General features: G+C 37.3%; 1 protein-coding gene across 3 annotated transcripts; it reads right to left on the reverse strand.

Annotated features, from left to right (window-relative positions):
• Nucleotides 1-92: 92 nt before the first annotated feature.
• Nucleotides 93-14,722, reverse strand: xpnpep3 (X-prolyl aminopeptidase 3, mitochondrial). Of its 3 annotated transcripts, none has more exons than XM_081379156.1 (11): nt 14,640-14,711; nt 14,398-14,537; nt 13,704-13,784; nt 12,540-12,953; nt 12,273-12,457; nt 12,046-12,108; nt 7,593-7,706; nt 7,274-7,359; nt 6,974-7,157; nt 5,097-5,217; nt 93-729 (listed from the first exon to the last, which is right to left on the reverse strand). In XM_081379156.1, the coding sequence occupies exons 2-11, from the start codon at nt 14,513-14,515 to the stop codon at nt 557-559; spliced, it is 1,539 nt and encodes a 512-aa protein (XP_081235282.1). In that variant the 5' UTR covers nt 14,516-14,537; nt 14,640-14,711; the 3' UTR covers nt 93-556. The 3 variants fall into 3 exon arrangements, with proteins under 3 accessions (XP_081235282.1, XP_081235280.1, XP_081235281.1); XM_081379154.1 differs by having other exon boundaries at nt 13,704-13,826; XM_081379155.1 differs by having other exon boundaries at nt 95-469; nt 548-729; nt 13,704-13,826; nt 14,398-14,722.
• Between the last annotated feature and the right edge of the window lie 491 nt (nt 14,723-15,213).

Consider the following 15,213-nt stretch of genomic DNA (forward strand, 5'->3'; position numbering starts at 1 on the left):
GTGAAGTTTGCTTTTTTTTTTCACTGTTTATCACTGTGAAGCTGCTTTAAAACAATCTGTGTATAGAAATAAAGGTGGCTTTACAAACTACAGCAACAATCAAGAACTAGGAATTTATTTTGACAACAGTAAAAAACACATTTATGACAAACAAACTCGTCATAATCACAAGTGAAGAATCTCACAGTGAAACAGATCAGTTCTCACACAAACATGAATAGTTTACCATGCTCAGTAAATCACAATCACCTATTTGTTTCTCCATCTGACCTCATTTAAAGTCTCCTATAAACCCACATCGTAGATCATAGGTGTGCAAATACATAACACAACCCATCGTAACCAACTAGCCAGCGTAGGAGTGAACTGCCATCAGGGAGACGTCGCACGCTGTCCAGACACGTCCGGCTCTTAATCTTCCAGAATCCTCGATACGTAACTGGAGCAAGTTCTGTGAGATCCAGACCTCCTGAGTTCAGTGTTAAAGAAAACTCTACACAAGACGGAAGAAACAAGACTCGTTTTGAAAGGACTTGCTATCGGTTACTCTTTCCTTTCAGTCCTCTCCTTGTGCGCAAGCTCTCTCCACCTCAGCGATGGTTTTCGGGGTGTGTGCAGACAGAATAAGGGGTCCCCCATGGTCTTGAATCACCACGTCGTCCTCGATTCGCACCCCAAGACCCCGGAATCGCTCTGGACATGAGCTGTCGTCCTCGCTGATGTACAGTCCTGGGTTATGGGAGCAAGAGAAGAGAGTTTAGAGCTTCTGTTTTGATGCAAAAATTGATTTTTTTTTTTTTTTTTTTCACAAGCTCAAATGCAAAGGAGTTGAATGTTACTTTGAACAGTATGCAAAAGTCCAACAGTAATTACAGTGCATTCAAGATACATGTCTACGGTTATCAGTACTATCTAGCAGGGTGCTGTATGAATGCCCTCAGTTCAATCCTAAATCGACTAGATTGCTCCAATTATGATCAACACATCTGTCTTCACCTCAAATGCACTTGCAGCGTGTCTTGTAGTCTGTATTTTCTGTGTATAACTGAAATAAAATATTGTTTACTATGAATTTTATTTGTTGTATTCAATAATGTTCAAAGTTTGGAATCATTAAGACGAAATGGCTTCTGTTCACAAATATGCATTTAACTGATTAAAATACAGTCGAAAACAGTAATATGCAATATTGTTATTACCGTTTAAGAGATTTAGTGTTGCACATTTGTAATTTTTTTAGGTTTACGTTTTTCATCTAATACTAATATTTTATTTCAGCTTTATTTAAATTAAAAACAGTTTTAGTACACAACAACAACACTGGAGAGAATGGCTTTCTATTTGTATTTAAAAATGGGGGTTTTATTTATTTGTAATGGCAAAACCTCATTTCAGAAGCCATTATTTGAAAATACTGCTACCTCGACCTTGTTCTTAAAGGAACACTCCGACTTTTTGGGACTTTAGCTTATTCACAGTATCCCCCAGAGTTAGATAAGTCCATACATACCTTTTTCATTTCTGTGCGTTCTGTAAGTGTAATTTGACGCACCCACCGCTAGCCTAGCTTAGCACAAAGACTGGATGTAAATGGATAAGGTAGCATACTAATCCCAAAAAGTGACAAAATAATGCAAACATTTTCCTATTTACATGTTGTGATCTGTATAGTCACAGCGTGTACAAATAACAAGGATATATGAGATAGAGACCATTTTTAATCGTATAAATACTGGGAACTATATTCTCACTAGGCGTAGGAGCACAGCTACTTGGGCGGAGTGATTAGCGCAGCACACGAGACGCCCTGTGGTGAGGAGCAGAGAGTTCGCTCAGAGTTGGAGTAATAGAGTCAGCAATTACTAGATAGTAAATTTATAGTTTACAATCATGGGTGTTCGCTGTATCTTGTCTTACAGCTTCCAAAGTTTGTAACTCCTCGTCTGTGTATTCTGGCTCAAAACTATATGGTTCTGGATCTTGGTTTGATACCCAGTAAAATTCCTCTGACAATTCCTCAAAGTCAGCCATGATCACGAGTCACGTTCGCTACTAGCTAGTTAGTCACGTTTGTTTGGTTTACAGAACCATCAACAGGGCGTCTCGTGTGCAGCGCTAATCACTCCGCCCAAGTAGCTGTGCTCCTACGCCTAGTGAGAATATAGTTCCCAGTATTTATACGATTAAAAATGGTCTCTGTCTCATATAGCCTTGTTATTTGTACACCCTGTGACTATACAGATCACAACATGTAAATAGGAAAATGTTTGCATTATTTTGTCACTTATTGGGATTAGTATGCTACCTTATTCATTTACATCCAGTCTTTGTGCTAAGCTAGGCTAGCGGTGGGTGCATCAAATAACACTTACACAGAAATGAAAAAGGTATGTTTGGACTTATCTAACTCTGGGGGATACTGTGAATAAGCTAAAGTCCCAAAAAGTCGGAGTGTTCCTTTAAGAAATAATTTTAAATATTCAAATTTGCTACTTGAGAAACTTTTCTTATTATTGAAAGCACAGTTAAAAATGATTGTGCTGCTCAATGAACGGTGGAAATGACAATACAGCTGCTGGAATATTGAGTACACTTGCATTACAAATCACTTTCAAGTCCAATTTTGGTTTTAAAAATGGGCAAAAGAAATGCATTTTCTAGAAACTTATCAGACTGTTGTTGTTTTTGAGGGATGAAGGTTACTCCATGCAAGAAAAAGCCACATCTGACACAAGCAAGTAAAATGTAGAAAAAAGGGTAGAATGGGCAAAAAACATAAACAAAGATTGATTGGTAAATAATTATAGTGGATGGATGAACGTAGTGATGAACTGAGGTGCTGATCTGATCGTAAAAGTCCATGATAAGCACCTTCAAAACAATCACGCCTAAGAGGTGCGTGCAACAGAAACCATGAGATAAAACTGCATACGATTATCTTAATAATCTGACTGCTAGAAAGCATTCATTGATTAACTGAAAGTTCGATTTGAAACAGACATGCAACAGGCCCTGTTTACACCTGGTATTAAAGGAACACGCCGAATTTTTGGGACTTTAGCTTATTCACTGTATCCCCCAGAGTTAGATAAGTCCATACATGCCCTTCTCATCTCCGTGCATGCCGTAACTCTGTCTGACGCACCCACCGCTAGCCTAGCTTAGCACAAAGACTGGAGGTAAATGGCTCCAGCTAGCATACTGATCCCAATAAGTGACAAAATAACGCCAACATTTTCCTATTTACATGTTGTGATTTATATAGTCACAGCGTGTACAAATAACAATCAGAGTTGGAGTCACGTTGGTTTTGTTGACGGAAGTAACAACGGTGCTTTTCAGGTGTTGCGCTAATCACTCCGCCCAAGTAGCAGTGCTTCGCCTTCTGAGAATATAGTTCCCAGTATGTATACGGTTAGAAGATGGCTGTGTCTCATGTGACCTTGTTATTTGTACACGCTGTGACTATACAGATCACAACATGTAAATAGGAAAATGTTGGCGTTATTTTGTCACTTATTGGGAGCAGTATGCTAGCTGGAGCCATTTACCTCCAGTCTTTGTGCTAAGCTAGGTTAGCGGTGTTGACGCACCAGACAGAGTTACGGCACGCATGGAGATGAGAAGGGTATGTATGGACTTATCTAACTCTGGGGGATACGGTGAATAAGCTAAAGTCCCAAAAAGTAGGCGTGTTCCTTTAAGATGCGTTTTGATTGATCGGATCACAAGTAGATGAGGGAGACACATTCCCTTTTACACCTTGTGTTTTAATCCATCTTTTTTGTCCACTTTCAAGCACTTCTGTCCTGATTTTTTCAAGGGGAGGGTCTATGGGCGGGTAAAAGTATAGGCTTTTTCAGATCTTTCGATCTAATGGACAAAATAAACTCACGCAATTTACATTTGACCAGACACGACGAAAAAAAACCCGGAGAGCAGCAGCTTTCATTTCCACTCTGAAAGCATCAAGACCAAATGTTAGAAATCAGGAATGGTGAGAGAACATTGTGCTTGGTACGTTCTTCATCTTCAAACCAAATTTGGGTCTCCAGCCAACAAAGTTTAAATCCCATCTTGCTAGTGCACTTCCTATAACGTTTACGCATTAGGTCAGTAGGCGGAGAGTAAGCGTCTTTTGTGACTGTTCGAACACATTCGACCACATGAGCGGCGACACTACGAAAGTTGTGGAAACTAGAGTGGACAAGCTCAAAACATTTTAGACCCCGTTTACACCTGTATTTAGCGTCGTCCACTTGTGATCCGATCGACCAAAACGCATCTTAATACCAGGTGTAAACAGGGCCTATTAGACCCTTTGTGTGTTTTCAAACAGCGATGACGTGTTTTGTGGGCGGAGTCTATCTGGTGCCAGAAAATGACAGTTTAACAGTAGCAGTCTATGGAAGCCACGGAATAAAAGAATAAAAGGGTAATTTCGAGTGTACAGTATATGTCACAATTCTGACTTTTTGTCCTCGCAATTCCGAGATTTTATCTCACAATTCTGAGAAGAAAAATCTGATTTGCGAGATTTAAACTGCCTTCTACCTTTTTCTCTCAGAATTTCACATTTATACCAATTCTGACTTTTTCTCTCACAATTGTCATATAAACTAGCAATTGCAAGAAAAAAGTCAGAATTGTGAGATCCAAAGGTTATATTTTAAATGTTTAAATTATATCTATGTAAAATGTTATAAGTTTAATATTATTTCACAACTGTAGGGCAAATACATTATGCCCCCTATGAACTGCATATGTGAATATTATGTAGATCTATTGTTTACATCAAATTCGTGCTTTAACAGTAGGGTAATCGTCGCAGGTTTCATCAGTACAGTCTGTCCGTTTAATGACTTGCAACCATAAACGTCTGCGTTTCACTTTAAAGGTCGTCTTCGACGGCGGTATGCCGTCGGTAAAAATGGCGGTAAAAATGAAGACCATATTTTTTGCATTTGGATTCTGACATCCAAAGTCACAACAAGACATTTTTTCTCTTATTACGTGGATATCGCCTGGTTTTCTCCACTTGGTACCACTGTTTTTCTGCCAACACAATGCAATTTTTGAATGAAAGTGATCTCTACCTGGCTCTATTGTGATCACCATGCCCGGCTGCAGCGGTTGTGAACGGGACAGCTCAGGGGTGTCATGAACGTCCATGCCCAGGTAATGACCCACGTGATGGGGGCAAAACTGCCGAGCAGCCTGGAAGGGGGAACAGAAAAACAACTGAGTGCATGTAATGTGATCAATCGGAAAAACCCTGAACTGGAAAAGTGATTGAAACTGAAATAAGTGTACACCTACATCCTCACAGTCGCAATGGGCTAAACTGACCAACATGTCGGTTAGTTGGCCTTATAAACTCGCTGCGTTAAAGTGAAAGGTTGCTTTTATAGCAGTATGGTGCTTTACAGACACTATAAGTGGTGCAGATCTTGGGCGTTTAAATTGGGCAGGAAGACTTATAGTCATTTCCTGAATAAAGAGCTTTAGGGAAGTTCAATTAAATAAATAAAGAAGGCTTTGAATTCCTGGTGTTTCAGCGCTGTGAACCAGAATCTCAGGTCGGCGTAAGAGGCCTGTGGTACATTTTACAGTATATATTCATACATATTCACAACCATATGTCAACACATGCACACTAGAAAGTTTCATCTTTGTCCAGTGTCTGTGCTATTTTCTCTCAAAAAATTATGACTGATAAAAATGTCTTTGTACTTGTTTAAAATTGAGTTGCGAGTTTCTCTTGATCCTTTCACATACGCACTTAATGTGTGTCTGTTGTTTTTGCCATCTCCAGTAGTTTTTTGTTGTTGTTCTTCCGGTGTTTCAAACTTGTGGACAAACTAATTAGTGGCAAAACATTCAAAACTAGCACTTGAAAGCTTGAGCATACAGAGAAAATCTGGCTGTGCATGTAAAGTACGCACATACTGTGCTGATGATGAAATTCATATCATGGACAGACACACACGCTGACTCAATGCAGATATTCAACAAATAAACAGGCTAAATATTAATTATCTTTTTTTTTTGCATAAAATTTTCATAATCATTTTCTTAAAATGTATAGTTGAAAGTAAGCGAATTTGTTAAAAAAAGAACTGCTTTAATGACTGTAAAATGGCTTTGGTTCATTAAAAAATCTATTTAAATACACAAAATCTTGGACGTTTTAGCATGTTGACTTATAGTAATACCTTCCACAACAAAAAACCTCTTATCTTAAGCACCGCCAGTGAAAATAACTTTTGGGGTCAGTAAGACTTTTTAATGTTTTTTAAAGAAACAAGTCTTTCATGCTCACCAAAGCTGCATTTAATTGAAATATTGTAATACAGAAAAGTTGTGAAATATTATTACAAATTAAAATAAATGTTTTCTATTTAAATATATTTTAAAATGTAATTTATTCCTATGATTTAAAAGATGAATTTTCAGCATCATTACTCCAGTCTTCAGTGTCTCATGATCCTTCAGAAATCATTCTAATATGATGATTTGCTGCTTTATTATTATTATTATTATTATTATCAGTGTTGAAAACAGTTTTGCGGATTCATATTTGCGTGGAAACCATCATAAATATTTTAAAGATTCTTTTATCTGAAATAGAGACCTTTTTTAAGACAATAAATGTCTTTATTTTCATTTTCTTTTGATCAATTGATTACTTTATTAAAAATAATTTAAATAAAAAACTAAAAACAAAAAAAAACAGCCTTTGTTCAGTAAAAAAGCCCCTCATGTTTGTTGTTGCTCAGGTAGTCCTGCTTACTTTTTAATCATAATTTAATGTGTGATTTTACTAATATTTGATTTGAAATGGTATTTCCTGATATTTGATTTGAGCATATATTGTATATATATTGATATACGTATATATTGATTATTAAAAAAAAATGTGGATCTAAACTTTCCCTTTAAACAGCCTGCTTTTTAAAACAAATCAGGGTACCTTCAGTGTGTCGCTATCACTGGTGCTTTGTGGGACGATCCCGAGCTCTCTGAGCTGCCGGGCCAACAGCGCGAGCATGCTGGAGTATATATAGTCCAGACTGACGCCAGGATTGCACTGAGACAGACAGGCCAACTGCACCTCCAGCACGGCCTCATACAGCTCTCTCTGAGCAGGACTGAACCTGGAGACGGGCACACGGAGCAAGGTCTGGAGCACTGATTGATTACCTGCTAACAGCATGAAATTAAAGCTACGTTACGTCTGAGACAATGAGAGGCCTGTTGAAAACAGACTTACTTTCCATTCACCGGCCAAGTGCGTGTGATGTCGCTCACATAACCGAAATATTCGCAGCCCCCATCCAACAAGACCATTTCTCCATCCTGAGAAAGAAAGTTAGTTCAATATTGTGATAATATTTTGTTGTGTATTTCGTACATTTGCCTTGTGAAAACCAAACATGCACACAAAGCTTACATACACATGCTGTTTAAGAGCAAGAGAAACAAGAAAGAGAGACTTCAAGTTTCATCCTTGTTTATCTTATGAATCTGTTCTAGACTCTGCCTCTTAGAAAAGGCCCCAGTAATGATTATAAGTGTGTTTGGTACTTCACCTTCACTATTTGGTTGTTGTTGATGTAATGAAGTGTGTTGGCTCGGTTTCCACCAGCAACCACAGGAGGATATGCCAGGAAGTTTGCGCCATGAGCACGGCATTCGAAATCAAACTAGATGGAAATCCAAAAAGAAAAACAGAAGAGAAAGGATGAAAGAAGGCAGAGATGTTAGTCAGCATGTGGGCTGGACACAGAGTGCACTAAAATATGACTCTCCAAGAGCTTGCTGACGTCATTTGTGTTTCTGTGGTACATTTTCAGTTCTCAGGCGCTCCATTACGGCAAAGGCCAAACAACGGCAACTTTACAAAGTAATTCCACCCCAAAACTTCAGAGCTACAAAAACTTCTGAAAGCCTTAAAAAATAAATAACAGCCACTTTCTGCAACACAAATACAAATACATATACATATATATATATATATATATATACAGGGTGGGCCATTTATATGGATACACTGTAATAACATGGGAATGGTTGGTGATATTAAAGTCCTGTTTGTGGCACATTAGTATATGTGAGGGGGCAAACTCCTCAAGATGGGTGGTGACCATGGTGGCCATTTAGAAGTCAGCCATCTTGGATACAACTTTTGTTTTTTTCAATAGGAAGAGGGCCATGTGACACATCAAACTTATTGGTAATGTCACAAGAAAAACAATGGTGTGAACAATTCGTTCATGAGTTATTTACAAGTTTCTGACCACTTATAAAATGTGTTCAATGTGCTACCCATTGTGTTGGATTGTCAATGCAACCCTGTTCTCCCACTCTTCACACACTTTTCCAACACAATGGGCAGCACATTGAACACATTTTATAAGTGGTCAGAAACTTGTAAATAACTCATGAACGAATAAAGTTACGTTGAAACCAAGCACACCATTGTTTTTCTTGTGACATTACCAATAAGTTTGATGTGTCACATGGCCCTCTTCCTATTGAAAAAACAAAAGTTGTATCCAAGATGGCTGACTTCTAAATGGCCACCATGGTCACCACCCATCTTGAGGAGTTTGCCCCCTCACATATACTAATGTGCCACAAACAGGACTTTAATATCACCAACCATTCCCATGTTATTACGGTGTATCCATATAAATGGCCCACCCTGTATATATATATATATATATAGTACTGCGCAAAAGTCTTTGGCATGTTAGTAGAATTTTTTTTTCACGTTAGTTATTTATATCTTTTGCTGTAGTGTCAGTAGGAAATATCAGTTTGCATTTCCAAACATTCAGCTGTTTTAAACGCAAAGGATGGTCACACCAAATATTGATTTGATTTAGTTAATAGAAGTTAATTGATAAATCAAATCTATTTATTACATTATTTTTGAAAGCTTCCTCACTTTACAGTGCCTAAAACTTCTCACAGTACTGTATCTCTGCATGTTTGTTTCTGCGTCTTCAAGACGTTGCCACACTTCTGGATTTAGATTCTCAGATTTTTCTGTTTCTTCATGTAATCCTAGACAGACTTGATGATGGTGAGATCAGATCATACCGGCTGTTGTCAGACTCCTTGTGCATAAAAATCTCACTGGATTATTACAATTAATGGCAAAATGAATGTTTGGAAATGTAAACTTGTATTTGCTTCTGACACACTACAGCAAAAGACATAAACAACTGGCATAAAGATATTTTTTTTGGTGAAAATACTAATGTGACTTTCGCACAGTACTGTTTATATATATGTTTTGAGGTTGTCCACTTTTGACCACTTCCAGAGGTAGAAGAAAACGCATTCGACCAGATTACTTTCGTAGTGTAAACGCTCATGTGGTCGAATGGGTTCGATCACTGTTCACACTCTAAATAGGTTGAGTTGTCCACTTACATTTTTTATGAAAGCAAGTAAAATTCCCATCAGTCTCATTTCCACCAGTTTAATGGTTTTCTTTGGTGGACATGAAATTTTGGGAATAAAATGATCCAACTCTTTTGTCTTGCAACAGCTAATTTAATAGCTAGCATCTTATGTCCTAAATACCTTGATATTAACCTTGATTTATTTAAATGATTTGGTTTATATCCCATAGTTCATCTATTCTAAAGTACGGTATTCTCTTTACTGACACTGCTGTCCTTGTAACAACTTCAAAAAAAAAATGTATTCGGGAAAAATCAACATGCACCAATGCTACATTTTTCTATATATCCTAATCATTTGTTAACATGTATTCTTTATTTCAAAGAGCTCATTATTTCTGCCTTAAATGAATAAATTGTTTAAATTAATACATTGTTAAATAACTGCGTGATTTGAATATGAAGAGTTCAGATGCAAAAGCCTCTAAGTGCCATCTGAAATTTTCTTCTAGAATGATCATTTATATCAAGCTCGTATATTTAAGTTCAGTTCAATTTCACTTAAATGGCAATGAAAATGACCTATTAATTGTCATTTAAGTGAAATTACTGAACTTAAATATACAAGCTTTATAAAAATGATCATTCTAGAAGAAAATTTCAGATGGCACTTAGAGGCTTTTGCATCTGAACTCTTCATATGTACATTTCTGAAATGCATAACTAAGACACAGTCACCTCTGATAACAGATCAGTCTAAATTGTAATGTAGACATGTGTATTCCCTGTAAAGCTGCTTTGAAATTCTATGCATTATGAAAAGCTTGTGAATTTAATTTAATTGAAAATGGTTCAGTGTTGTGGAAATGATGGGTGATAATGGTGTAAAAATGTACACTAATTAGATTACCATTCAAAAATATGGGGTCAGTAAGATGTTTTTTTATGAATACTTTTATTCAGTAATGATGCATTAAACGGAGCAAAAGTGAGAGAAACAATTTTTATCTTATGTTCTAAAAGATTTCTTCAAATAAATGCTGTTTTTGAACTTTCTTTCATCAAAGAAAACTGAAAAAGCATCATAGTTTGCAACACTGATAATAATAATAAATGTTTCTTGATCAGCAAATCATATTAGAATGTTTTCTGAAGGATGATATGACACTGAAGACTGGAGTAATGATGCTGAAAATACAGCTTTACCATCACAGGAATACATTACATCTTAAAATATATTACAATAGAAAATAGATTTTTATAATCATAATAATATTTCACAATATTACTATTTTTACAGTATTTTTCATCAAATAAATGAAGTTAGTCTCCCAAAAGAAAGAATCGACTCTGAGCCGCCTTTACGAGTCGTTTTTGTATTTGAATCCCACTGCTTTACGATTCTACGTCATTACACAATACATTTGCATTTGCGGCTATGATGTACGTTGCGAACAACTTGACCAGCCCACAAACACATCATTTTACTGACGACTGCTTCTCAAATCTTGCAGTTCAACGCGGGATTTTCTAAATACTTGCTCTTCGGATCAGAGACCCATCAAAGACGGGTCAGTACCCAGTTTATTTGGACCAGCTTGCTCCTCAGAATCACAACCTGTACGTATGAATAATTATTGAAGTATATATTTTCTACCGGGAGTTCAAAATACGTAGTTTTGTGTTTTATATTGTGTAAGTGTCCGGTTAACCGGCTAACTCACGTTATTACTGTCAAATTACTACTGCGAATCAGCTGTGTGCCACTATTACCTAAAACTGTGTCTATTAATGAAGATTGTCTGTCGGATGAAGGCTGGAGCAAGATTTGTTTTGCAAACTTTAAAGGGGTCATGAAATTAAAAATCTAATTTTCCTTGAGGTTTTGACATATAAAAGGTCATCCATCATATTATAAGAATATCCTGAAAGTTTCAGAACTGAAAACGTCCTTGTTGGTCCAAAATCAGCTTTTATTGTTACCAGGCCCAGCGAACGACTCGCCCTGGAATGTGCCTCTTTATGACATAATAAAGTAGTGAAAGACCGCCTCTGCAGAAGAAACTCAACTTTGGCCCCGCCCACTGGCGTTAGTGAGATGAGGAAGAGAGAAGAGCACAGGGTCACTCACTGGACGAAAAATAACATTACCTTCCAATGGATCCTAATGCTGGCAATGTGGTTATTTATTATCAACAATGTGAATGTTTCAGTTGAACATTATTTATTCATATTCGGAACATTTCACTAGATTCTTTGGTAAATCAGTCCGCAAACTCGGTGCAGGCTTTGACGGTATGGACTCGACAGTAATGCATGTTAGTAACCCTGTTCATTTTAATGCCTGATCTTTGATCAGTGATTTCTGATGTAATGATTCATGTAGCTTTCATGTTCTTTGTCCTGTCAGTAAATCAAACCAGTGACTAAACGGTCAACTTCACATTGTTTCTCTTACTAGGGTGTAAATAATCTGTTATTTAAACTGATTGAATTATACACAGAAAGTGATCAAAGAACGCTCCGTTTACAATAGCGTAGCCGTCAGTCAAAGAGCGCATGTTTATCACTGACTGAGTTCTGGACTCGCGCCATTAAACTCCTGTTATAATTTAGTCCCTCGGCTCACCTTTGCATAGAGAACGGCCTCATCAATGTCTCCTCTTGACATGGCCATCGTCTTCTTAAATGCCTGAAGAAAAACGCATGGCTGATTATAGCACATGTTTGGCCTCCTCGGGCAACTTACACTTTCACCAAGTCCCTCATAACTGAAATGATCAATCTTTACATGAACAACGTATTTTTCTTATTAATTTGCCACACCGTACGGTACAGTTATTAGGGATTTAATACCTGGGCAGTGATCCGTCCTGCCTCCTCCATCAGAGCGACCTCTGCTGGGCTCTTAATGGCTCTGAGGGAATGAGTGAGGGGTCGGAGAGACTTCGTCAGCTGTCCTCCTTCCAATAGGGGGCGCACATGGGTTTGGTGTAACCGTGGATGACAAGGCTGAGAGCTGTCGTACCATATAGTTCCCCCTAGGAGAAGGAGAAAAGAGTAAGATACTGATGCAAATGCAAACCTTGAATCCATGTAAATGTAGACCTGTTTTTCTTGTACCTTTTATGCTTTTAAGCACTACACCCAGTTCCTCTGTGCTGTGCACCCGCTCTAGACCTGTTAAAGCAGCTGCTCCGTCTTTCCCAGAGCGAGGCCCGTCCCAAAGCTCTCGCCCCGGGTCTCGTCGTGGCACGAACAACACGGTCTGGTCCGGCTTACCCGATCCGTACATCACCAGTGCGCTGTCCGGCTCCATAATTCCTGTCAGGTACAGGAAGTCCTGGTTCTGGTGGAACGGGTAAGGGATGTCATTGGTCATGTAGCGAATGGGATGCGATAGGACGATGACAATGTGGGAGGAGTTTGAAGAGGCTCCAGAACCTGTTAGTCGTTCTGCCTGCATCTCGATCAGAGACGCCAAGCGCTGCCGACGCAACTCAAACTCCGTCTGGGTGAGACCTGGCGTCACCTCACCTGTGAGAGGAACATTTGCAGGGTCATTAAGCAACCCATTTTACTTCTATAATAATGATGATGATAATAATAAATGTTTTTTGAGCATCATATTAGACTGATTTCTGAAGGATCATGTGACACATGATGATGCTGAAAATTCAGCTTTGCCATCACTGGGATAAATTACATTTAAAATATATGTGGACAGAAAACAGTTATTTTAAACTGCAATAACATATATTGCAACAATATTAATGTACTTGTGATCAAATGAGGTCAAGTGATTTCTTTCAAAAGTATAAAAAAAATCTTACCCTCAACTTTTTAACAGTAGTGTATTTCTAAGTGAAACAGAATATTCAATGACAACATTTTTTTTTAATGGGAATGGGATTTTATTAATTGGGAATTAATTTGAAAGTGAAAATAGGCATTACATATCATTATATTAATGTTAATCTACATTAAATTACTTAAATTACAAGATTTGTAAAGGCTGTATTACTTACAACAATGAAAAAAGGCTAAAAACAAGGGCTAAATAGCTATTTGACTCTATAAATCGATTCCCTGCGTGGCCTAATGGACATCAGCCAAAAATGTCAGAGGCGGAGCAAGATTATAAAGACATTTTTTCTTCTTCTTTGGAATAATGTGTAAAGATAATCATTCATGATGAGACCAGGAGGAACAAACATTAAGAAAGTCATAAGGGTCAGATTTATATTGACTTCAAATGAAAAGGAGAGCAATCTTGGTTTCTCTCACCGTGTTTGATGAGGTGAGGGTGTGTGTACGGGCTTGGCTGTCCCAGGTATCTCTGAGGAACTTTCTTGGTTTTCCATCCCCCTGTTTTCACAGACACATTCCTGCATGAACACCACACAGACCCTGTACAACAAAACAACAAAAAACACTGATGTATGCTACTGTTCAAAATGTTGGGGTCAATACATTTTTTGTTTTTGAAAGAAGTCTCTTGAATAGATTTGATAGTGAAGGGATTTCCCTATATGACAGCTGATGTGTTAAAAAAATAATAAGAGAAATGCATGACCTTCAAAGGAACATCAACATCAGTCAAAAAAGGAAATTTGTTTCAGAGCAGAAGCCAAGCAAGTTACTATACTTTTATAAAAGGATTTATATTGTTTACAATTATGCCAGTTAACATTAAGACAATAAAGCCGGTCAACTTTGATAAAACATTTGAAACACACACAAAAAAACACATTTAACTTTAACTGCTAATGAAAGATCTTGTGTAAAAGTGCACTACAATGTAATTAAATTTTTTGTGTCTATTCATAAACATATTAATTTGGGTTTTAGATGTGGAGAAAGAAAACAGAAAAGACTTCTGCACAATGAATGACTGACTTCACCACCCAGCTAAGAGTTAAAACAATACATTGCAATGAATGACAGATCTGCAGTCAAGTGTGTAAGTGTAACGCTTTACCTGGACTCCAGAGAGAGCGAGTAAGACACTGGACGGCGGCTCTCAGAGTCCCGCTGCCGGAATACAGCATTGTACACAGATTCCTGCTCAGCTCAACTGATCTGCCAACTTTCACCATGAGGTAGAACACGTTCGCACAACTGTGTGTATTAAAAATACATGTACATAAAAGATGAGAGATTTTTAACCTAAAGGTAACATACTGAAGGAACAGTGCACATGCAAGTTTAACTCCTTTTTACATTTACTCATACACATGTAAGCATTATCGCGTGGAAGGTGACAATGTCACTGACTGTGCCATCATGTAAGACTCAGTCTGAGCTCCTATTGGTGGTTTGGAAGCGGCTTCAGCGCTCTAATTGGACAACTCTGTTATGACAGTTAAAACCTGCGACTCTGAATGAAAGAGGACCCTTTCTAGTTTCTGTATATTTTTGATAGTATTCTAGTTAATTGTGTTATATTAGGAAACAAACGTAACATGGTTACAAATTTTGTTCTTTATTTTGTTGTACGTTTATTGTTGCTTTGTTGTAATTTAGTTTTAGAATAAAAATAAAATAAAAATAAAAACATTTTACCCTTCCCAAACAAACGATATATATTTTTTTAAATAATCTTAAATGGAAATTCTAAATTGTGATTCAATGTTTATTGGGTGTATTTTTTCTGAAAAATACATAATTTTAGATGTGAAGACAAACATATCTGAGAAATATTTCTTTCTTTTCTTTATTTACCAACAAACAGTATTATACAACTATAGAAGTAACAATAAAGAGAAAGAAGAAAAAACATTAAAAAGCTAAATAA

This window comes from Scardinius erythrophthalmus (genome assembly GCF_964197995.2).
Source record: "Scardinius erythrophthalmus genome assembly, chromosome: 1".
Classification (NCBI taxonomy): domain Eukaryota; kingdom Metazoa; phylum Chordata; class Actinopteri; order Cypriniformes; family Leuciscidae; genus Scardinius; species Scardinius erythrophthalmus.